The sequence below is a fragment of the Pristiophorus japonicus genome, chromosome 12 (assembly GCF_044704955.1).
Source record: "Pristiophorus japonicus isolate sPriJap1 chromosome 12, sPriJap1.hap1, whole genome shotgun sequence".
Classification (NCBI taxonomy): Eukaryota; Metazoa; Chordata; class Chondrichthyes; family Pristiophoridae; genus Pristiophorus; species Pristiophorus japonicus.
Genome location: NC_091988.1, coordinates 148,515,911 through 148,540,675, shown reverse-complemented (window position 1 = coordinate 148,540,675; position 24,765 = coordinate 148,515,911). Strand labels below are relative to the sequence as shown.

Sequence of the window (24,765 nt, the reverse complement as noted above, 5' to 3'; positions counted from 1 at the left end):
ACTAGGGGGGAGGCCATCTTACACTGGGTGTTGTGTAATGAGAGAGGATTAATTAACAATCCCGTTGTGCGAGACCCCTTGGGGAAGAGTGACCATAATATGGCGGAATTCTACATTAAGATGAAGAATGAAACAGTTAATTCAGAGACCATGGTTCAGAACTTAAAGAAGGGTAACTTTGAAGGTATGAGGCGTGAATTGGCTAGGATAGATTGGCAAATGATACTTAAGGGGTTGACTGTGGATGGGCAATGGCAGACATTTAGAGACCGCATGGATGAACTACAACAATTGTACATCCCTGTCTGGTGTAAAAATACAAAAGGGAAGGTGGCTCAACTGTGGCTATCAAGGGAAATCAGGGATAGTATTAAAGCCAAGGAAGTGGCATACAAATTGGCCAGAAATAGCAGCGAACATGGGGACTGGGAGAAATTTAGAACTCAGCAGAGGAGGACAAAGGGTTTGATTAGGGCAGGGAAAATAGAGTACGAGAGGAAGCTTGCAGGGAACATTAAGATGAACTGCAAAAGCTTTGATACATATGTAAAGAGAAAAAGGTTAGTAAAGACAAATGTAGGTCCCCTGCAGTCAGAATCAGGGGAAGTCATAACGGGGAACAAAGAAATGGCAGACCAATTGAACAAGTACTTTGGTTCGGTATTCAATAAGGAGGACACAAACAACCTTCCGGATATAAAAGGGGTCAGAGGGTCTAGTAAGAAGGAGGAACGGAGGGAAATCCTTATTAGTCAGGAAATTGTGTTGGGGACATTGATGGGATTGAAGGCCAATAAATCCCCAGGGCCTGATGGACTGCATCCCAGAGTACTTAAGGAGGTGGCCTTGGAAATAGCGAATGCATTGACAGTCATTTTACAACATTCCATAGACTCTGGATCAGTTCCTATGGAGTGGAGGGTAGCCAATGTAACCCCACTTTTATAAAAAAAAAAGGAGGGAGAGAGATAACAGGGAATTATAGACTGGTCAGCCTGACATTGGTAGTGGGTAAAATGATGCAATCAATTATTAAGAATGTCATAGCAGCACATTTGGAAAGAGGCGACATGATAGGTCCAAGTCAGCATGGATTTGTGAAAGGGAAATCATGCTTGACAAATCTTCTTGAATTTTTTGAGGATGTTTCCAGTAGAGCGGACAAGGGAGAACCAGTTGATGTGGTGTATTTGGACTTTCAGAAGGCGTTCGACAAGGTCCCACACAAGAGATTGATGTGCAAAGTTAAAGCACATGGGATTGGGGGTAGTGTGCTGACATGGATTGAGAACTGGTTGGCAGACAGGAAGCAAAGAGTAGGAGTAAATGGGTACTTTTCAGAATGGCAGGCAGTGACTAGTGGGGTACCGCAAGGTTCTGTGCTGGGGCCCCAGCTGTTTACATTATACATTATGATTTAGACGAGGGGATTAAATGTAGTATCTCCAAAATTGTGGATGACACTAAGTTGGGTGGCAGTGTGAGCTGCGAGGAGGATGTTATGAGGCTGCAGAGTGACTTGGATAGGTTAGGTGAGTGGGCAAATGCACGGCAGATGAAGTATAATGTGGATAAATGTGAGGTTATCCACTTTGGTTGTAAAAACAGAGGGACAGACTATTATCTGAATGGTGACAGATTAGGAAAAGGGGAGGTGCAATGCGACCTGAGTGTCATGGTACATCAGTCATTGAAGGTTGGCATGCAGGTACAGCAGGCAGTTAAGAAAGCAAATGGCATGTTGGCCTTCATAGCGAGGGGATTTGAGTACAGGGGCAGGGAGGTCTAACTACAGTTGTACAGGGCCTTAGTGAGGCCACACCTGGAGTATTGTATACAGTTTTGGCCTCCTAACTTGAGGAAGGACATTCTTGCTATTGAGGGAGTGCAGCGAAGGTTCACCAGACTGATTCCTGGGATGGCGGGACTGACATATCAAGAAAGACTGGATCAACTGGGCTTGTATTCACTGGAGTTCAGAAGAATGAGAGAGGATCTCATAGAAATGTTTAAAATTCTGATGGGTTTAGACAGGTTAGATGCAGGAAGAATGTTCCCAATGTTGGGGAAGTGCAGAACCAGGGGTCACAATCTAAGGATAAGGGGTAAGCCATTTAGGACCGAGATGAAGAGAAACTTCTTCACCCAGAGAGTGATGAACCTGTGAAATTCTCAACCACAGAAAGTTATTGAGGCCAATTCACTAAATATATTCAAAAAGGAGTTAGATGTCATCCTTACTACTAGGGGGATCAAGGGGTATGGCGAGAAAGCAGGAATGGGGTACTGAAGTTGCATGTTCAGCCATGAACTCATTGAATGGCGGTGCAGGCTCGAAGGGCCGGATGACCTACTCCTGCACCTATCTTTTATGTTTCTATGTTTCTATACACTGGGCTCCAATTTGCTTTTGGTGATGCACTTACAGCATTGTGAAGCCCCACCACTTTGATGAATTTGAATCAAGCCTTTACACAAATTAATGTGGACCATAATGAAAATGTTTCAAAGTGAACCATAAAACCATTAGATAATTTTAGTTTTGGTTCTACCACATCATCCTTTTTTCATAATAACAGGCAAAGCAGGAATGAATAGGAACTTATGATATATTTGACACTGTAGAGATTTGTACCCACCTATTAATCGTTGTTCATGTTCTGGTCAAAGCTAAGAGGGGTAGAGTTTTCACTTTGGACGCAATCGGCAATCCAGGTGCAAATTTTGCTCGTTTTCAACATTTTTGCTCAAGTTTCTGCTCAAACTCATTTGCATATTGTCAAACATAAAATCGTCCATTAATCAACACAATTGGGCATTTTAGAACATAATTATTTATTTTTAGTCTTGCATTAGAAAATATTCCTTGATGTATTTAAGAGCGGTAACCTGGTGCATTTTTATTAATACAGCTGAAAATGGGTTTAATCACAAAAAGTAAGCATTTTTAATCAGTCGAGTTCACCACCCATGAGTAACCCGATTTTAAATCACTGAAAATGACTTTAAAACTATGCTGAAGCATATACTGTTATCATTGGTGTATAAAAGTCACTTTCTTAGTAAATTAAATATTTTTTAATATTTAAAAACTTTTATAAGGTATCTATTAGTGTTTTTGCGCCTAAAAAAAAAAAGCTTAATTTTAAGAGCCTTCTCGATGGCTCGTAGATGGGTGCATTTAGCGGAAACTCACAACAGTGATTGGTTCAATCTAGGGTAGGGCCAGTTTGTGGGCGGGGCCGGTTTCTAGCATGTTGTTTCTAAACCAGCGCAAAAGATCGGGGAAACTCGACTTGCGCTGGAGTTAATTTGTACTTAAAATTCCTCGAGCTTTTGTGTTGGTTTGGAAAATTTTGGGCAAATTGAGCTGAAAAACCTGCACAACTTAGCAGAAACTCTAGGCCATTAAATGCTTGTTAAATAATTACATCACGACAGTTAATAATAAATGGTTTATGTTTGGATATGTGACATACAGACCAGTAAGTGGACACCTGGTTGACAATTGACCTGTTCACAATGTAAGTCGATATCCAACGAGCTGTGAACTTGCAGGTCATTTGGTGCAGATATCTTACACAAGTATAAAATAATTCTGACAAATTAATTAACTGTATTGCCACATCATGTAGGCCAGTGTTCTGTTTGTGTTTTGTAATAAGATACCCTTTGTTTAATAGGATTGACTGTGCTGGGATATTGAAGCTGAGAAATGCTGACATCGAGCTGAGGAAAGGTGAAACGGACATCGGCAGGAAGAACACCAGAGTCAGGCTGGTTTTTCGGGTGCACATTCCTCAGGCCAGTGGCAGGGCTCTCTCACTACAGGTTGCTTCCAACCCCATTGAATGCTGTAAGTTTTCTTTTATATTTAAATCTGAAAGTCCATTCAATGCACAAAAGCTTATTCGAATACAATTGTGACATAATAGCCTGTGTTTCACTGACTTTTAATTTGAAAGCAAGAGCAAATCCTCTTTTTATAATGAATCATTCCTGTTCGCTGGTATGTTCCCCAGAATATACTTAACTTGTGTGTTATTGAGTTCACCACACACACACATACAGCTGTTCTCAAGGTATAAACCACCCCAATGCTGAGTATCGCAGAATACAATGAAACCAGGTATGAAGTACATGGAACGGAATCCATGTTTAGCAATGTGTACAATGGAGTCCATTCACCCTACACAATCTTATAGTCAAATGTGGGACAGCATAGGGCATATAGTGATGGGGCTGAAGAATTCTTTATTGAAAAACATAGGTGAAAAACATACCTTGAGGTACAGCAGGCAGTGAAGAAGGCAAATGCTACGTTGGCCTTCATAGCTAGGGGATTCGAGTATAGGAGCAGGGAGGTCTTACTGCAGTTGTACAGGGCCTTGGTGAGGCCTCACCTGGAATATTGTGTTCAGTTTTGGTCTCCTAATCTGAGGAAGGATGTTCTTGCTATTGAGGGAGTGCAGCGAAGGTTCACCAGACTGATTCCCGGGATGGCTGGACTGACATATGGGGAGAGACTGGATTGACTGGGCCTGTATTCACTGGAGTTTAGAAGGATGAGAGGGGATCTCATAGAAACATATAAAATTCTGATGGGACTGGACAGGTTAGATGCAGGAAGAATGTTCTCGATGTTGGGGAAGTCCAGAACCAGGGGACATAGTCTAAGGATAAGGGGTGAGCCATTTAGGACCGAGTGGAGGAGAAACTTCTTCACTCAGAGAGTTGTTAACCTGTGGAATTCCCTACCGCAGAGAGTTGTTGATGCCATTTCGTTAGATATATTCAAGAGGGAGTTAGATATGGCCCTTACGGCTAAAGGGATCAAGGGGTATGGAGAGAAAGCAGGAAAGGGGTACTGAGGTGAATGATCAGCCATGATCTTATTGAATGGTGGTGCAGGCTCGAAGGGCCGAATGGCCTCCTCCTGCCCCAATTTTCTATGTTTCTATGAAGGCAGCTATCGCCAACAACAACTTGTATCTCGCCATTAATGTAGAAAAATGCCCAAAGCCAAGGGCCACAGTGCAGTACACCACCAATATTGAAAAGACTAAAGAAAGAAATGGGAGTTAGGTGATATCAAACTTGAGTTCTAAAATACACATCTAGGTTAGCTACAAAATAAATTGGGGTGTTTCCATAATAAATGCAATTGATTGTGGCTAGCCAAGGTTCATAAACTGTGATATGCTAATCTTATTATACTGAGTTACATCGAGACTACAGCACAGAGACAGCCCATTCAGCCAATGTTTGTTACACATGAGCCTATTCCCAGCCCTCTTCATCATGCCTATCAGCATCCACTTCTATTCCTTTCCCTCTCATTTGATTATCTAGCTTCCCCTTAAATGGATCTGTGCTATTCGCCTCAACTACTCCTTGTCGTAGCGCGTTCCACATTCTTACTACTCATTTGGTAAAGAAATTTCTCCTGAATTCCCTATTGGTTTTAGTAGTGATTATCTTATATTTATGGCCTCTAGTTTTGGTTTCCCCTACAAGTGGAAACATTTTCTCCATGTTTACCCTATCTAAACTTTTCATTATCCCAACGACCTCTAACAGATCACCCCTCAGCTTTCTCTTTTCCAGAGAAAAGAGCCCCAGCCTATTCAATCTTTCCTGATAGTTATAACCTCTCGGTTCTGGTATCATCCTTGTCAAACTTTTTTTGCACCTTCTCCAATGCCTCTATAGCCTCTACATGTTGCTAAAATTTAGTGAATAATGGGACTAAAACTTTGTTTCACACATGGATGTGTGATCCTGATTTCATGGACCCAAATTTGCCCAGGAGTTGCTCCGTTTTTTTTGGAGCAACTTGATTTTTCTGGAGTATCTTAAAAATCCCCATTCTACACATTTAATTTGCACCAGTGTAAGTGAGTTAGTGAGGATTTTTTTTAGTATTGTTTTTTTTCAAAAGGGGGCGTTACCAGCCGTTTTGGCCATCTACGCCAGTTTGGACAGCTAATAGTTGCTCCAAACTAACTTAGGCCAGCTTATGTGGCCACTTGTGGCCGCACAGAAAACCCTTGCGGAGAGTTAAGAAATCAGCACAGGTAGGTATTCAATGACTTGACTAAAGGATGTGAATAGGATCAAACAGCTATACAGGACTGACAAATTTCGCAAAGTTAATTTACTATACAACAGAAACATTCGTGGAAGCTTAAACTACAAAAATAAAAGTAAAGAGACAAAACATATTTACATAATTTTTTCAAACTATCCAAATGAAAAATAGAAGTACCTCCTGCTCGTAGGAAAGTATTTTCATCAACAGGGTTAAGGAAAGTCTTGAGTAAGCTCATTAAAATTACTGGCGACACAGTTATCACACCCTCATTCCCCTTCCCCCCCCCCCCATCAAAACTCTCCTCTCTTCTCCTCCCCTGCATCAAAACTCTCCTCTCTCCCCCCCCCACCCCACCCTGCCACCCCCCCACCCTCCCCCCGGATCAAAACTCTCCTCTTTATTGTAGAGGGGAAAAAGGCTGTTTGACCAACAGTCAAGAATCACTCAATCAGATAACGCAGTCTTTCTGCTTTCCAGTTGGCGTTGGAATACATTTTGCGAGTAATGTTTCAAAGAACACTATTATCAAGTGATTAACTTTGACTTCAGAGAGTATTGCTGGGTTAGAGAGACAGAGAGTAATGATCAGAATGCAGAGGTATTTTGTTCACACTGAGAATTCAAAAAGAACGAAGAATGTGGCTGTCCTGGGTAAGAACAGAATCCCGCACCAACCTGTCTCTTGTAGCCCTCAACGCAGGAAGGCAGCGGCCGGCCTGTGCAGCAGGCCACTTGGCCCGGGATAGGGGCAGCGAGCATCGGGTCCGGCTCACAGCCTGCAGGACGCGCTGGGAGGGCGAGGAGCTACTGCGCATGTGCGCAGCTGCCGGCACTGTTTTCGGCGCAGGGCTGTGGTTCCGCCCCCCACGCCACGAGAAACGCGGCGCCAGGACCCGGGACACACAGCAGAAAGGCCAGAATCGTTAGTAAGTTTTTTAGCGTCGTTTCGAGCACACAAAGTCGGCGCATCTCGGGAGAGTGCGCAGGGAAAAGGGGTTGGGGAAATTTGGGCCCTTAATATGTAATTAACAAGTCAGGAATACAGGTCTCTAAAACCCCACTCATTCCCATAAAAATTGAGGCAAATATAATATAATAACAAAGATGATTTTCACTCAAGTCTGTAGATTTGCAGTCACTGCTTTCTTTCTTAGCTTTGAAAATGGGAGTCTGTTGCTTATTAATATGTATATCAGCATCTACTGGATTGTTGTCAATGTAAATAACATACTTTTGATTGTTTCAAGCTGTTACAAACTAATCATAACTTTCCAAATAAATAATTGTTATAGCGCACATTTCAAGGCAATTAGACATGGCGAATAAATGTAGCCTTGCCATTGTTGCCTATATCCTAAGAACAAATAAAATAAATATGATACTCCACCTAAATGTCCACCCTTATCTAACTGTATAATAATTAAGCAAAATAAGTTAGACAGTTAAAATGAATGCCCTGTGCTATTATTCAAAGGACTGTTGTTGCTACATTAGATTATTTTCAAGAACATTAAGTTCCATAGTATTGGACATTAACAGATATTTTAGGGCAAGCTTTACAAGACAAGGGGGCGAAATTGGGTTCCTTTGCACCTCCCATTAGTGCCCCCGGGGGTAATAACTGGGTGTAAATGTTTTTGTGACTGATTAGCGACTCCCGTCATACTCGGCGGGTGTTTCGTGGCGGCGCTATGGCATTGCGTCCCCCATCTCCTTCGCCTGGAGATCATGACATCATCGCCATGAGCATCACCCCAGTAGTGCCCCAGACCCGAAATTATGTTCCGTCCCCTGCGAAAACACTGACCGCTGCAGGTGACGTGCATTGGGCAGTTGGCCGCTTCGGGGGCGATGCTTAAAGGTGAGGTGGCTGAGGCAAGTATGAAAAAAAAATGTACCTCCTCTCTTGCAGCTTTTTTCTCCGGTTCCTGCCCACGATTGCTCAGCCTGGCACTCTGCTTGAGCGCCAGGCTGATCGCGCGGGATCATGGCTGCTGTCGTGGAGAAGGTAAATTGTTTTTCCTTTGAAGAGCCTGCAGCGATGGCCCTTCCCTTTAAGGGCGGGGAGGAGCCATTGAATGCGGCAGTGATGCATGGCCCAGTGTGCAGCGTTGCTGAAATTCACCATCCCACCTGCTGCCTCTTGCGCTCCAGGAAGAAAGCGTTTGATTTAGTGACCCACTTCCTTCTTGGAGCGCAAACGGTAAATTTTTTTAAAGTTTGAAATGATTGACGCCTGCTGCTAATTCTTCAAACTTTGAAAAGTTATCGCCTCAAACAGGCCGCTGCCCAATTTCACCCCCCCATGGCTCCCGACTCAGAATCTCACTCCCCGAGAGCATAAATCAGAGAATCGGGTGTCGATGTCGGCAGTGTGACTTGGGCTGCTGACCTCTGCTTCTGATTTTCCAATTGACACTCCCAGAAAGCGAGGGTTTGTGTCCAGGAGCCTAATCTCCCACAATTATCCCACTTCTGCAGTACCGACTTATAACATTCATTTGCTTTTTCCTTTGTAACATTTATTTTGTGAAGAAAAAATCATGAACAGTTGCATTTGTTGACCCAATTTGACCCAACTATTTGCAAACCTTTTACAATTTTCAGCCAGGATGAACTCTCCGTTTGGGCGAGTAAGGGTGTCTTCAGGGCAGAAGTCTCTCCGTTCTCCTAAATGGCTACGTGGAAATTCTATACCTTCCTATTTTTCCATTGTTTAACTGAAGATGGTGTCATAATAAAAGGAACTTTTATAACAGTGGTGTTGCAGACTTGCATGTGATGGGTTCCTGATCTAAACACAACACCATTATGATTGAACCCAACTCCCTAATAGAATATTGAAAAGACAACATGTGCGGTCTGTGAGAGGGCATTGGACAGGCACTGTTTAACTCCAGCTGTAACACGAGAGGCAAATTGCACATTTTAATTTTCCTACCTCTGTCTTCTAAAGAAAATTTCTCGTGCTGAAATCACCAGAGAGAGCTGTCAACTCTGTTCTATTTAAATTCATTGTTTGTAGTTCTGCTACTAAGTACACCCTTCACTCATCTGATTAGGCTATTTTTGGTTTGTTAAGCAGATATATTTGCTATGATGGTCTATTTTAAGTTTATAAAGTGGATTGATAAAGTACATTGGCACTGGGAAGTGAGGTATTATATTTGTTAACGGAATCCATCATCAACTGGAATCGCACACAGGCTTCTGGAAACTCATTGATTTTATTCTGGTGACGGAAAAAGGATGCAGGGCCACATGGGTAACCAAAACAATTGAGTATTTGCTAAACTCCACTTTCTTTGTGGAGGCAAACCTGCTCCTTTTGTCGTTTGTACTGGTCCCTCAGCTTGGCTAAAATGGAAAGATAAATGAAGTCACAAACTAGGCTGTTTTTGGGCAGGACACTGGAGAGATGCAAGTGATGGATAATTGTACCATTTGATCCATTAAATTAGAATTTAAATACTTGTGAAATGTAGTTTTAAGAACCCATCATGACCGGCACCAGTAAATTGAAAATATATGTTTAAAACTTTTCACACATGGATAAATTATTGTTGTACAATGAAAATTTTTGGGAAACTGAGCCATTGTTTACGAATTCCACTTGTTTTCTTGAAATAGCTCAACTAATGGATACAATATGACTTGGCGTTTAAATCATCTGGAGTATCTTGCTTGTAGACAAAAAACAAATCTTGTTTGGGCATTTTAATTAAATAAAGTTTGCAATCATTCAGCCTAAGTTTCCTATATCACAACAGTGACTACGCTTACTTCATTAGCTTTAAAGTACTTTGGAATGTAGGCGCTATATAAATGCAGCTGTTTGGTGATGAAATTGACTTGCGTCCCAATTGGGGGCGGTAACCCACTTGGGGTGGGTCGTCCTGCGCCCGGCGCTGAAATCCTACCCCAGCCACTGAATTGGGCTTACTGCCCCATCAAAGGAAGTGGAGAGTGTGAGATTGAAGGGCGGGACCAGCGACGCAAACGTTCAGGAGCGCGGATGCTCCACGTAGTATTGACGTGCTTCAACGCCCCTCCCCTTCGCTTAATGGCGGCACTAATGGGCATTGCAAACAAGGGCCATTTCGCCTCTTTTGTTTCATAAGTAGAGGTAGCAACCAAATCGTGTTGACTTTATTTTGTGGAAATCCTTCTAAACACTTTGAGGGTCACCATGTAATTAATACCATGCTTATATGAAGACCCTGGTCTTGAAGCTGAAAACAATGCCTCTTTATAAAACTGGAAGACTGAGTATATTTCCCATACCAATCAGGTTGATTTATCAGATACAATATTGACACAAGATATTTATTGATATTGCTCCAGATCAGACCGGTACAGTGAATATGCAGGGTATGTTCGAAGAATCAAAAGAGCGGCTGCAACATTCAAATGTACATTTAAAAATTATTAGCAGTGTCTTTCTGTAATTAATTTATCTTGCTTTATTGCTCCAGCTCAGAGATCTGCACATGAACTACCAATGGTGGAAAAGCAGAGCTCAGACAATTGTTTGGTTACTGGCGGACAACAAATGATCCTCACTGGTCAGAACTTTACTACCGAGTCAAAGGTCCTTTTCACAGAGAAGACTCATGGTGAGTCACGTTGTTCTTTTGTGCATCCATTGAAACCGGAAGTGAATTGTATTGTTGATCAAATCTGAAAAAGTAAATTACATCCTCAGTCTGTCTTCTTTTTGTGTCTCGATGATGGATGGCATTGCATTGAACTGGATGCGACCTGTGTTCCATGTCAGAGCCAATAATAGCACAAACATTCTTTTCAGGTGTGGTATAGGTTGTATGCAGTACAAATCTTTCCCTACATTGCTCTGTTCCTGCAAGTCAGCCACTTATCTCAGGAGCACACCTGCACTGCACACGTAATGATGTATTGTATCGCGCTCTTCCCTGTGGACTCTCTGAATGAAGTGGCAACACATTTTGAGGGTAATTCTGTATGATGAATTTATATTTGTTACAAAGTAGTTTGAGGCTGCTCGCAATTTCATTTGTAAAATATGTGTTGTGTGCATATCAAGAGTATTGATCAAAGAATGGAGGACTTCCCATTTCAGCTATCTCATCACCACTCCCTGATGGGGGTTAAGAAAACATGGTTGGATGCAAAGGAAAGCTTTCTTTGCATTGCCCCAGAACCGGCCTCAGCTCCAAGCTCAGAAGAGCATGTCCTAATGAACTAGTACGACATTTTCCACAACAAGAATTCCTTGGTCTCTCAGAATGAGATTGTCAATTTTGTATCAATTAGTACCACATTAGAGGCATTTTCAACACATGAACACTAGGAATTGGGTTGAGACTGTCGACCTCATTTTAGGCAGCAGACAGCGGAGACTTGTATCCCATCAATCTGTGATGGATTTGAACTCAGATCTCAGAGGTCAAAAGGCAGTATTTAGCCCATTGCATCACTACTAATCTGGCACTCTCACTTAGAGAGAATATAGGGGGAGATTTCCACTATGCACTATGTGACAGAAGTTATTATAAATGGATTTCCAATGTTGTTACATGTAGTGCACAGATGAAACCTTACTGCATGGATGACTGATGTGGGAAGTGGAAAGCTTCTGGCTAGTACACTAAGTAATATTCTTCTGAGGTTGCACGAAAGGTAAATTGTTGGAGCAGAGTAAAGGGAGCTTCATTTTGCACTTGGCCTGTTCCATACATCATCAGGGGTGGCTTGATGTGACATTGGATGGCAAGAGTGGATAAGAGTTCCATTCTCCAGCAGTAACACCGATGGGTACAAAAGGTATACATTCTAAAATGTAACTAGTCTTTAACAAGAGATCGAATTAAAGAAGCGGTTGCAGGGTAGATTTTAGGAATATGTGCTCCCAGCATGAAGCCTGCTCACAGTGCCCATTGTACTAACACTGCTGTGTTACTGATACTCAACCACTGAGCGAATCATTGGCTTCTGCACCCTGAATTCTGCAACGTGCCTCCAGCAGGTGAAGCTGCGTGCTGTGAGGCTGTGTCTGTAAATCTGCCCCTGTGTGTATGCCAGTTTTTAAATGAAAACTTGTAAATCAATTAAATATTGGCATTCCTCTTTATTAACATAGAATTACATGAATGTACAGCACAGGCACAGACCATTCGGCCCAACCGGTCCATGCTGGTGTTTATGCTCCACACCAGTCTCCTCCCACCTTACAACAACTTGTATTTATATAGCGCCTTTAACATAGTGAAATGTCCCAAGGCGCTTCACAGGAGTATTATGAGATAAAAAATTTGACGCCGAGCTGCATAAGTAGAAATTAGTGCAAGTGACAAAAGCTTGGTCAAAGGTATGTTTTAAAGAGCGTCTTGAAGGAGGAAAGAGAGATAGAGAGGCAGAGGTTTAGGCAGGGAGTTCCAGAGCTTGGGGCCTAGAAAACAGAAGGCATGGCCACCAATGGTTGAGCGATTACAATCAGGGGTGCTCAAGAGGGCAGAATTAGAGGAGCGCAGACATCTTGCGGCGGGGGGAGGTGGGGGGGGTGGTAGGGTTGTGGGGCTGGAGAAAATTACAGAGATAGGGAGGGGCCAGTCCATGGAGGGAGTTGAAAATAAGGATGAGAATTTTGAAATCGAGGCATTACTTAACCAGAAGCCAATGTAAGTCAGCGAGCATAGGGGTGATGGGTGAGCGAGACTTGGTGCGAGTTAGGACATGGGCAGCCGAGTTTTGGATCACCTCTAGTTAACATAGGTAGAATGTGGGAGGCCGGCCAGGAGTGCATTGGAATAATCAAGTCTAGAGGTAACAAAGGCATGGATGAGGGCTTCAGCAGTGGATGAGCTGAGGCAAGGGGGGAAATGGGCGATGTTACATTGGTGGAAATAGGCGGTCTTACTTATGTTGCAGGTGTGTGGTTGAAAGTTCATTTCAGTTTCAAATATGACACCAAGATTGCGAACAGTGTGGTTCAGCCTCAGACAGAAGCTGTGGAGAGGAATGGAGTCAGTGGCTGGGGAACCTTCTATTCCTTTCTCCCTTGTGTGTTTATCACAGATTGTACTATTTGTGTTCTTAATTTTGAACAATAATAAGTTGGAAGCTGGAAAAAGTAAAGATGAGCTGTTTCAAAATCTATCCCATTGATGACGATCGTTTGATATCCACTGCTATAAATATTGGACTTGTTGCAACGCTGACAAAATCATTGTTCAGCTTACTGTGCAGATTATCAGATTATTATCATCATTGTAGTTTTGGATTTTTCCATTGAACTTTGCTTACACAGATATACCAATATGTCAGTCATAGCTCAGAGAATGAACCTTGGCCTGTAGTCCTTCAGCATGAATATGGGAATGGCAGGATGAAAACCTGCGCCCAATCGGAATAATATGACAGAAAACATTTCCTGACGAGGTTTGATTTTTTGAGATTGTACAATGTTAGTAGTTCTTCACTGTTTCAGTTAGTTCATGGTGTTTTATCATTCTGAAACAGTATAAAGTGAATTTTGTTTTTTTTCTTAAACTGGATAATGCAGTTTGCTATTGTTGCACAAACAATGCTTGAGTTCCTGATTTTGCTGCTTTTGATGTGGTTATGATAGAGAGGCAGGAAATCAAAAATGAATGGTTCGGAAACTGATAGTCAAATGCAAGGTGATGTTTCTCAATTGCTGCTCAACTTGTGCACTGTGCCAACTGGTGCTTAAAATTGATAGCAAGGCCTGAGACAAATGCAGATGCACAGAGAAGAAAGAAAGAAGGGCTGGCTGGCAGTTACTGTCGACAAGATCCACTTACCAGTTGCCACTCACTTTCCAAACCTTTAATAGGTGGAATGATATTGTCCAAGATGTAGAATATCAGAAAGATGAGTTGGTGTCTGTTTACAGGTGTGATTTATTCACACACTACACACAATATTATATATTGATCGTCTGGTAAAGATATGGGTCCACATTTGAAAAATCAGAAGCCATTTGTTGCCTTAAATTGTACAAGAGTACCTTGGTTTGAAATAAAAGGGAAACATTTAATTGCTCACTATGAGATTAGAGGTTATTCAATAACAACAACAACTTGTATTTATACCTTTTAATGTAGTGAAATGTCCCAAGGCGCTTCACAGTAGTATTATGAGACAAAATATTTGACACCGCACCACATAAAGAGAAATTAGGGCAGGTGACCAAAAGCTTGGTCAAAGAGGTTGGTTTTAAGAAATGTCTTAAAGGAGGAAAGAGGTTTAGGCATGGAGTTCCAGATCTTGGGGCCTAGGCAACAGAAGGCACAGCCACCAGTGGTTGAGCAATTATAATCAGGGAGTACAGACATCTTGGGATTGTGGGCCTGAAGGAGATTATAGAGATAGGGAGGGGCGAGGCCATGGAGGGATTTGGAGACAAGGATGAGAATTTTGAAATCGAGGCATTGCTTAACTGGGAGCCAATGTAGGTCAGCGAGCATGGAGGTGAGGGGTGACTGGGACTTCCCAACATATCTCATCTGTTGGGAATCTTCCAAAGTGTCTAGTGAGGTACAACATCCCATGCACATGAAATTCCTTAGCCTAGCCAACACAAGGCCCCTCCATTGGCTTACTCAGACACAGTGACGATTAGTTACAGTCAGAAACCACAAGCATGCTGCTTCCCTAGATTCCGGTAAATGTTCTTTTCTGGTAGTTTAACCCTCCCAGCACACTCACAGCGAATGGGTGAAATTATCATAATTGGACACTCAGGTGCTAAACTAAACATCATAGAGGCATAAGACTCTTAGAAACATAGAAACTAGGTGCAGGAGTAGGTCTTTCGGCCCTTCGAGCGTGCACCACCATTCAATATGATCATGGCTGATCATAGGCTCTTTTACTATCTTGCAATGGATCGCATCCAATGCAGACTGTGAAGCATTCTGCTGCTATCAAATTGCAGGCTGACCATTTGATTCTTTCTCATTATTTTTCCTATGTCCTGAGACTTACACTGAGGTGCTGTTCTCTCTCTACTATCTATGTTGCCATGTTTTCAATCTAGGCTGTTCGTTTAATCACCAAGAGGTAAAATATTGCATGACAGTCTCAAGATTTATTGATTTCTTTAATCTCAAATGGAAGTTCACCATGCCCCTTACCATCTTCCTCAACAGAACGAAAAGTGTCTGTCGCTAGCATGTTCTACCCGTCAATACGTTCAGTTTGGATATAATTATTAATAGTTACAGAATTAGACTTTTTGATCAGTGAAGCGTGCTTTTATCTTGCATTACAGCAAAAGCCTTTGAATTGCTAGACCCTGTTGAAATGTGGGGATGGTTGCACCTGGAATGTAGAAACATTGCTTCTGGGCCAGGCAGATCCCAACTCATGACCAACATGATTGCATCTTAAAACAGAGCAGCATTGTTTCTGCGAGTAAACAGCACTTATATTCTGATGTTACTGAGCTGTATTTTATACCGCCCTGTTGCAGTGTATGTAGAACATTGACCTAACCTGACATGTGTAGGTTGTAGGTTGACTTAGCATCTCTGCAGCGTGAACAACTTGTAGCAAATGCTGTTACAGTCTGGGGCTGATTCTTCTCTTAATTTCTTTACATTCTCTTGGAATTCACTTAATTTCAACTCACTCCTGTTGAACTGAATGCCTGTCTGATCATCTAATTTATCAATATGCAGTGGCATATTCTTAATTTAGTGACTAAATTACACACTGTTACCATAGCATCGTTCCATACAATATATCTCATCTTGGTCATTTTTGGTGTAAGAGTTATTTTTGACTGCATTTCCAGTGTAGATGCAACTATAGTGGAGTATAACTCTGTGTCCATCAAAGAGTTAAATGAGTTAGAAAAGACAAACAATTCTATGAAAGACAGAGTTTTAAGGAATTTTGGATGATTTCCCTACTAACAGAAACAATCTGGAACTTTATAGCCTTTAAACTCTTTAATTAATATGGGCAACCACTTCTGGCAGATTTTCACTGGCTGCTGTCTTCGTATGGTGCTGCGATGGCAGTGGGACACTGGTTTATAGTTTACCTTTGAAGACTGTTCTGGCTTCTTGCATTTTTATGGAGTTTTTTTTATAATAAATAAAACAAAGTGATGTTGAAATCTGATCTTTATAAATGGAAAGGTGCAAATCAGCCAAAAACTGGCACCAAGTTCTGGAATTCCCTATTCGGCAGTGAATAATAAATCTTGATGTAATCAATTTTATGATGCATGGATTCCAAATGATAATCTTTATGTAGCTTGTTAGATTTAAACTTTAAGAAACGCAAATATTTTGCTACTATCATAAAACCAGGTTTGTTTTTCTTAATAATTAAAGCCAACATTTAGGGTATTTTTTATTTTTTAAATACCAGAATTATTAAGTACCAACTTTTAAGTAACACAATTTCACAAAGGTGATGCAAGTTCAAATTTCTTGTTCATTTCCTCTTTTAAATTTTAAAAGTTTACTGATTGTATATATTATCCAGACCTGCCTATCAGTCCATTGTTAATTACTGGCTAATACTTATCCCTCAACCAACATAACAAAAAAGACAGATTATCTGATTATCACATTGCTGTTTGTGGGAGCTTGCTTGTGCGCAAATTGGCTGCCACGTTTCCTACACTACAACAGTGACTACACGCCAAAAGTACTTCATTAGCTGTAAAGCGCTTTGAGACGTCTGGTGATCGTGAAAGGTGCTATATAAATGCAGGTCTTTTTTTTTATATAAACGGAGTCACTTCCACTCTTTCTCTTGAAATATTTACAGAAATATGGGACACTTGAAGAGTTCTAGTTGTATAGTGGTCAATATATCCTTATCATATCATGGCCAAGCGTTTCCGCTTTGAGCGCAATCAACAAACCAGGCACAAATTATGCTCTAAATTGTGCTAGTTTTCACAAGTGATTTTTTTTTTATTTGCTCAAGTTTCGGCTCAAACACATTTGAATATCACCGAATGTAAAACCTTCCATGAACCAGTGCAATCAAACAACGTTTTAGAACACCATTTAAAAAAAAAAATTGCTTTAAAAAAAAATTCCTTGATATATTTAAGAGTGGTAACCTGGTGCTGATTTATTAATACAGCTGAAAATGGGTTTATCACAAAAATTAAGCATTTTTAATTAGTGTCTCCACCTACACCTGTGAGTAACCCGCTTTAAAGAACAAAAAATAGGAGCAGGAGTAGGCCATTTGACATCTTGAGCCTGGTCCGCCATTTAATAAGATCATAACTGATCTGATCAAGGACTTAGTTCTAATTACCTGCCCACTCCCCATAACCCTTTATTCCCTTATTGCTCAAAACTATGTCTATCTCCGCCTTAAATATATTCAATGACCCAGCCTCCACAGCTCTCTGGGGCAGAGAATTCCACAGATTTACAACCCTCTGAGAGAAGAAATTCCTCCTCATCTCAGTTTTAAATGGGCAGCCCCTTATTCTGAGACTATGCCCCCTAGTTTTAGTTTCCCCTATGAGTGGAAATATCCTCTCTACATCCAACTTGTCGAGCCCCCTCATTACCTTATATGTTTCGATAAGATCACCTCTCATTCTTCTGAACTCCAATGAGTATAGGCCCAACCTACTCAATCTATCCTCATAAATCAACCCCCTCATTTCTGGAATCAACCTAGTGAACCTTCTCTGAACTGCCTCCAATGCAAGTATATTCTTCTTTAAATACGGAGGCCAAAACTGCATGCAGTACTCCAGGTGTGGCCTCACCAATACCCTGTGCAGTTTCAGCAGTGCTTCTCCGCTTTTATACTCTATCCTTCTTGCAATAAAGGCCAACATTCCATTTGCCTTCCTAATAACTTGCTTTACCTGCAAACTAACTTTTTGTGTTTCATGCACATGGACCCTCTGTACTGAAGCACTTTGTAGTTTTTCCCCATTTAAAATTTAATTTGTTTTTGTATTTTTTCTGCCAAAGTGGATAACCTCATATTTTCCCACATTATACTCCATCTGCCAAATTTTTGCCCACTCGCTTAGCCTGTCTATATCCCTTTGCAGATTCTTTTGTGTCCTCCTCACAATTTGCTTTCCCACCCATCTTTGTATCATCAGCAAACTTGGCTACATTACACTCGGTCCCTTCATCCAAGTCATTAATATTGATTGTAATTAGTTGAGGCCCCAGCACCGATCCCTGCGGCACCCCACTAGTTACTGCTTGTCAACTGGAAACCGACACTGTTTTCTGTCAGTTAGCCAATCCTCAATCCATGCTTAATATATTACCCTCAACCCCATGAACTTTTATCTTGTGCAGTAACCATTTATGTGGCACCTTATCGAATGCCTTCAGGAAATCAAAATACATCACATCCACTAGTTCCTCCTTATCCACCCTGCTCGCTACATCCTCAAAGAACTCCAGGAAATTTGTCAAACATGATTTCCCTTTCATAAAACCATGCTGACTTTGTTTGGTTGAATTATGCTTTTCTAAATGTCCTGTTACTACTTCCTTAATAATGGACTCCAGCATTTTCCCAACGACAGATGTTAGGCTAACCGATCTATAGCTTCCTGCTTTCTGTCTGCCTTCTTTTTTAAATAGGGGCATACATTTGCGGTTCTCCAATCCGCTGGGACCTCCCCAGAATCCAGGGAATTTTGGTAGATTACAATCAATGCATCCACTATCTCTGCAGCCACTTCTTTTCGGACCCTAGGATGTATTCAGTTCCTCGCTCCCTATAGCCCCTTGATTATCCCCTATTGGGATGTTTTTAGTGTCTTCTACTCTGAAGACTGATACAAAATATTTGTTCAAAGTCTCTGCCATTTCCCTGTTCCCCATTATAAATTCCCCAGTCTCATCCTCTAGAGGACCAAAATTTACTTTAGCCACTCTTTTCCTTTTTATGTACCTGTAGAAACTCTTACTCTCTGTTTTTATATTTCGTGCTAGTTTACTTTCATAATCTTGGGGATGGCATCAAACAGGAAATTAGGGAAGCATGCAATAAAGGTACAGCAGTTATCATGGGTGGCTTTAATCTACATATAGATTGGGCTAACCAAACTGGTAGCAATAAGGTGGAGGAGGATTTCCTGGAGTGTATAAGGGATGGTTTTTTAGACCAAAATGTCGAGGAACCAACTAGAGAGTTGGCCATCCTAGACTGGGTGTGTGTGTAATGAGAGAGGATTAATTAACAATCATGTTGTGCGAGGCCCCTTGGGGAAGAGTGACCATAATATGGGAGAATTCTTCATTAGGATGGAGAATGACAGTTAATTCTGAGACTCGGGTCCTGAACTTAAAGAAAGGTAACTTCGATGGTATGAGACATGAATTGGCTAAGATAGACTGGCAAATGATACTTAAAGGGTTGACGGTGGATAGGCAATGGCAGACATTTAAAGATCACATGGATGAACTTCAACAATTGTACATCCCTGTCTAGCGTAAAAATAAAACGGGGAAGGTGGCTCAACCATGGTTCACAAGGGAAATTAGGGATAGTTTTAAATCCAAGGAAGAGGCATATAAATTGGCCAGAAAAAGCAACAAATCTGAGGACTGGGAGAAATTTAGAATTCAGCAGAGGAGGACAAAGGGTTTAATTAGCAGGGGGCAAATAGAGTATGAGAGTAAGCTTGCAGGGAATATAACAACTGACTGCAAAAGCTTCTATGGATATGTGGAGAAAAAGATTAGTGAAGACAAATGCAGGTCCCTTGCAGTCAGAATCAGGCGAATTTATAATGGGGAACAAAGAAATGGCAGACCAATTGAACAAATACTTTGGTTCTGTCTTCACTAAAGGAGACACAAATAACCTTCAGGAAATACTAGCGGACTGAGGGTCTAGCGAGAAGGAGGAACGGAAGGAAATCTTTATTAGTCAGGAAATTGTGTTAAGGAAATTGATGGGATTGAAGGCCGATAAATCCCCAGGGCCTGATAGTCTGCATCCCAGAGTACTTAAGGAAGTGGCCCTAGAAATAGTGGATGCATTGGTGGTCATTTTCCAACATTCTACAGACTCTGGATCAGTTCCTATGGATTGGAGGGTAGCTAATGTAACCCCACTTTTAAAAAAAAAAAATGGAGGGAGAGAGAAAGCAGGGAATTATAGTCCGATCAGCCTGACATCGGTGGTGGGGAAAATGTTGAAATCAATTATTAAAGATGTAATAGCAACGCATTTGGAAAGCAGTGACCGGATCGGTCCAAGTCAGCATGGATTTATAAAGGAAAATCATGCTTGACAAATCTTCTAGAATTTTTTGAGGATGGAACTAGTAGAGTGGACAAGGGAGAATCAGTGGATGGGGTGTATTTGGACTTTCAAAAGGCTTTTGACAAGGTCCCACACAAGAGATTAATGTGCAAAATTAAAGCACATGGTATTGGGGGTAATGTATTGACATGGATAGAGAACTGGTTGGCAGACAGGAAGCAAAGAGTCGGAATAAACAGGTCCTTTTCAGAATGGCAGGCAGTGACGAATGGAATACCGCAAGGTTCAGTACTGGGACCTCAGCTATTTACAATATACATTAATGATTTAGACGAAGGAATTGAATGTAATATCTCCAAGTTTGCAGATGACACTAAGCTGGGTGGCAGTGTGAGCTGTGAGGAGGATGCTAAGAGGCTGCAGGGTGATTTGGATAGGTTAGATGAGTGGGCAGATGCAGTATAATGCAGATAAATGTGAGGTTATCCATTTTGGTGACAAAAACAGGAAGGCAAGATATTATCGAAATGGTGACAGATTGATAAAAGGAGAGGTGCAATGAGATCTGGGTGTCATGGTACATCAGTCATTGAAAGTTGGCATGCAGGTACAGCAGGCGGTGAAGAAGGCAAATGCCATGTTGGCCTTCATAGTTAGGGGATTTGTGTATAGGAGCAGGGAGGTCTTACTGCAGTTGTACAGGGTCTTGATGAGGCCACACATTGAATATTGTGTACAGTTTTGGTCTCCTAACCTGAGGGAGGACATTCTTGCTATTGAGGGAGTGCAGTGAATGTTCACCAGACTGATTCCTGGGATGGCAGGACTGACATATGAAGAAAGATTGGATTGACTAGGCTTATATTCACTGGAATTTAGAAGAATGAGAGGGGATCTCATTGAAACATATAAAATTCTGACGGGATTGGACAGGTTAGATGCAGGAAGAATGTTCCCGATGTTGGAGAAGTCCAGAACCAGGAGTCACAGTCTAAGGATAAGGGGTAAGCCATTTAGGACCGAGATGAGGAGAAACTTCTTCACTCAGAGAATTGTGAACCTTTGGAATTCTCTACCACAGAAAGTTGTTGAGGCCAGTTCGTTAGATATATTCAAAGGAGAGTTAGATGTGGCCCTTACGGCTAAAGGGATCAAGGGGTATGGAGAGAAAGCAGGGATGGGGTACGGAAGTTGCATGATCAGCCATGATCATATTGAATGGTGGTACACGCTCGAAGGGCCAAATGGCCTACTCCTGAACCTATTTTCTATGTTTCTATGTTTCTATCTTCCCTCTCCTTTATTATTTTTTTAGTTGTTCTTTGGTAGCTTTTAAAAGTTTCCCAATCTTCTGACCTCCCACTAGCCTTGACGACATTGTTTGCCCTTGTTTTCAATTTGATACCATCCCTTATTTCCTTAGTTAGCCATGGATGGTTATCTCTTCTCTTACAGCCTTACCTTCTCATTGGTATATATTTTTGTTGAGAGTTATGAAATATCTCCTTTAATGTCTGCCACTGCTCATCAACAGTCCCACACTTTAATCTATTTTCCCAGTCCACTTTAGCCAACTCTGCCTTCACACCTTTGTAGTCTCCTTTATTTAAGTTTAGGACACTTGTTAGATAACTGACATTTTTTTGTGGGCGCAGTGTTTTTTAAAGGATGAAAAAGATTGTGGAAACTTGATTTGCACTGGATGTAATTTGCCTTTGAAATTCCTTGATCTTTTGCGCTGGTTTGGCTGATTTCAGGCGAATTTCACTGAAAATAACTGCGCAACTTAGCAGAAACTCCAGGCCCATTTGATTATAAAAGCGAAATGAAAAGGCTTTATTCAGGAGCACACCTGATGGCCTACTGTGTAAGGCCCTGCCTGGTGAGCTCATAAACCACAAAGTCTCATAATCAATTCCTGGCCTGGGCTGAGTTGGTTGATCAAGCCACGACAGCAGTGAGGTGCTACAATTGACTTCAGCTTCGTCAGGTTAGGAAAAGGAAATGCAAAAGGCCCAGAAATTGCTGGAGCAGCGCATCTCATGGCAATCGCTGTGAATTGAATTTTTTACCTCACCCCTCGGATTGTTTTAATTTTGCACAACAAATTGCTGGATATGGGAATTGATAATTGCGTAGTGAAGTTTACTTGGCATCTGGGACCTCATAAGCGTCGGGCCCAATGGTCTATTTCCTTGACCAATGAAATTTAAGGTTAGAGGATATAAAACAAAAGGAATGAGAGGGAAGGTAATAAGGTGAATTAGAGTCAAATTAGATATAGAAAGAGATATAAAGTGGGGGAAAAAGATAGAGAGAAAACAAGACAGGCAGGAAAAGTTCAAACTAATTTTTTATATTTAAAATGTAAAAACTTCTTGGAACAATTTACTACCTGAGGGATTGAGATTCCACAATTTCATTTTTCCCTCTCTGGGCCTCCAGGGTTGAGTTGTGTATCAGGACCATAAATCAAGTCATTTGCAGGGACCTTAAGACATGAATTACTGATCCTAAATGGCTGCAGTGAGATTAATTCATATTAACAGCATAACTCCAGCAATTTCATGACAATTCTTTGAGAGTTTTGGTGCGGTTAATGGGGGGAGCGGTTCAAATCATCCCGCGATTGTGGCGAATCAGAACTCATGGCATAACTCTTCTCAAATTGCTGTACTTTTTATGCATTAATAATGCCGTTATTGTCCAGCTAGGCCATCAGCTTTGATTTTGATCTAGTGGCCTCTACTGAAATGTGTGTGTGTGTGTGCACGTGTGTGTGTGGTTAGGGCCTGGCTTAGCTGTGATGTTCCTTATGATTAAAATAGCATACTGAGAACCCTTATACTCATAAGAAAAAAAATGCCATGAAAACTGCTAAGCGCCCAAAGGGCTTTCAATACTCATTGAACTGTATCTAGGCAAAACCCCTTCAGGAAAGAACATAAGAACTTAAGAACTAAGAGCAGGAGTAGGCCATCTGCTCCGCCATTGAATAAGATCATGGCTGGTGATGAGAGGGGAGACGGGAGAATATTTGGGCAGATAGAGAGGAACAAGATCCCATGGGCTATTTTCTTCTAATTACAGTATGAAATCACTTGAGCTTTTAGAGTGCCAGTTTTCTAATTATTCCTGTCAAGTCCTCTCATAGATAAGCTGCTTTAATAAATTGTTACTTACCAAGATTAAAACTCTCCTTAGGTTTTCCTCCTAATTTTCTCCCTTTTTTTTTCTACCCAATTAGCCACTGTAACTTCGGCTGGTGATGGGCAGAAACCCAGGTACAAGTTTAAGTGGGTCTCTACCAAACTTCCACTGAAGTTACGGTGGCTCATCAGAAGAAGCCCCCAGAAAATTTCCTGTCGACTGTGTTATACGCCAGCCTGTTCACAACACTTTAGAAAAGAACTGTGCCACTAAAACCTTTTTGAAGTTTGCAATTTGTAGTGCAACAAAGCATATCTTGAGCAAACTTTTAGTTTCAGCTCCGCAAACTACAGATTGCAAACTTCAAATAAATCTGAGGTGAAGCTGCCTCCGATCCCTGTTGTACGATCCCTCCATTAGTACTCTTTTAACTGCAAAGGATAGTAAATTATACTCTTGGTAATGGATAGGTAGCAAAGCTTCATTAACATGAGATTAACATTGATTCCTTTACAGATGGAGCTTGCCAGTTTGAAATTGGCCATCCTGATTTTTCCCTTATAGAAAAAAATGAAATTTGTTTTTAAAAGGTGTGACTTCATTTTAGAATTTGAACTGTTGCTATTTGGGAATTTTGGTGCTGGGAAGGAATTCACCCAGTTGGTGACATTATTTTTGAAAGTGCAATTATTTTCTCCAGCAGATGTTTGCTGCATGTAAACCTTGTTATAATCCAGTCTATCCATCCCATACGTATAGTGTCAGTTACTGTTCAGCCTACTGTGTTTTCAAACACTTAGACGACCGCGCAAACTTTGCTGGATCTGGCAATGATTAAGAAAATAGATCAGGTTAGCTGAGCTAAATGTGGGTGCATACCTTGGGAGTAGTGACCACAATACAATGAAGTTTAAGATCTAACTAGAATGGTACATCATCAGTTCAAACACTGGTACACCAGACTTGATTAGGACAGACTTTTGAAAGATGTTGGCCAAGCTAGCTGAGGTGAGGTGAAATTCAGCAGAGATATTGATAATATAGGTGAATGGCCCAAAAAGTAGCCAATAGAATTCAATATCAGCAAGTTAGAAGTGATGCATTGTGGTAAAAAATATAATGACAGTAGCTATGGGCCCAAGTTTCGGCCTCAGTTGCTCCTGATTTTTTGGAGCAACTGGTGTAGAACGGAGTATCTTAGAAATTCAAATTCTCGGCATTTAGTTTGCTCCAGTTCTAGTCAGTTAGAACAGTTTCACTTTGGAACAGAATTTATTTTTCAAAAG

The 24,765-nt window shown here is 41.3% G+C and overlaps 1 protein-coding gene across 1 annotated transcript in view; it reads left to right on the top strand.

Annotated features, from left to right (window-relative positions):
* nfatc2a (nuclear factor of activated T cells 2a) overlaps nucleotides 1-24,765 on the top strand; it is a 161,029-nt gene that overhangs the window by 57,654 nt on the left and 78,610 nt on the right. The window contains exons 5-6 of the mRNA XM_070895013.1: nucleotides 3,684-3,856; nucleotides 10,570-10,710. Of these exons, the coding sequence (XP_070751114.1) occupies nucleotides 3,684-3,856; nucleotides 10,570-10,710 (314 nt within the window). The remainder of the gene's footprint in view (nucleotides 1-3,683; nucleotides 3,857-10,569; nucleotides 10,711-24,765) is intronic.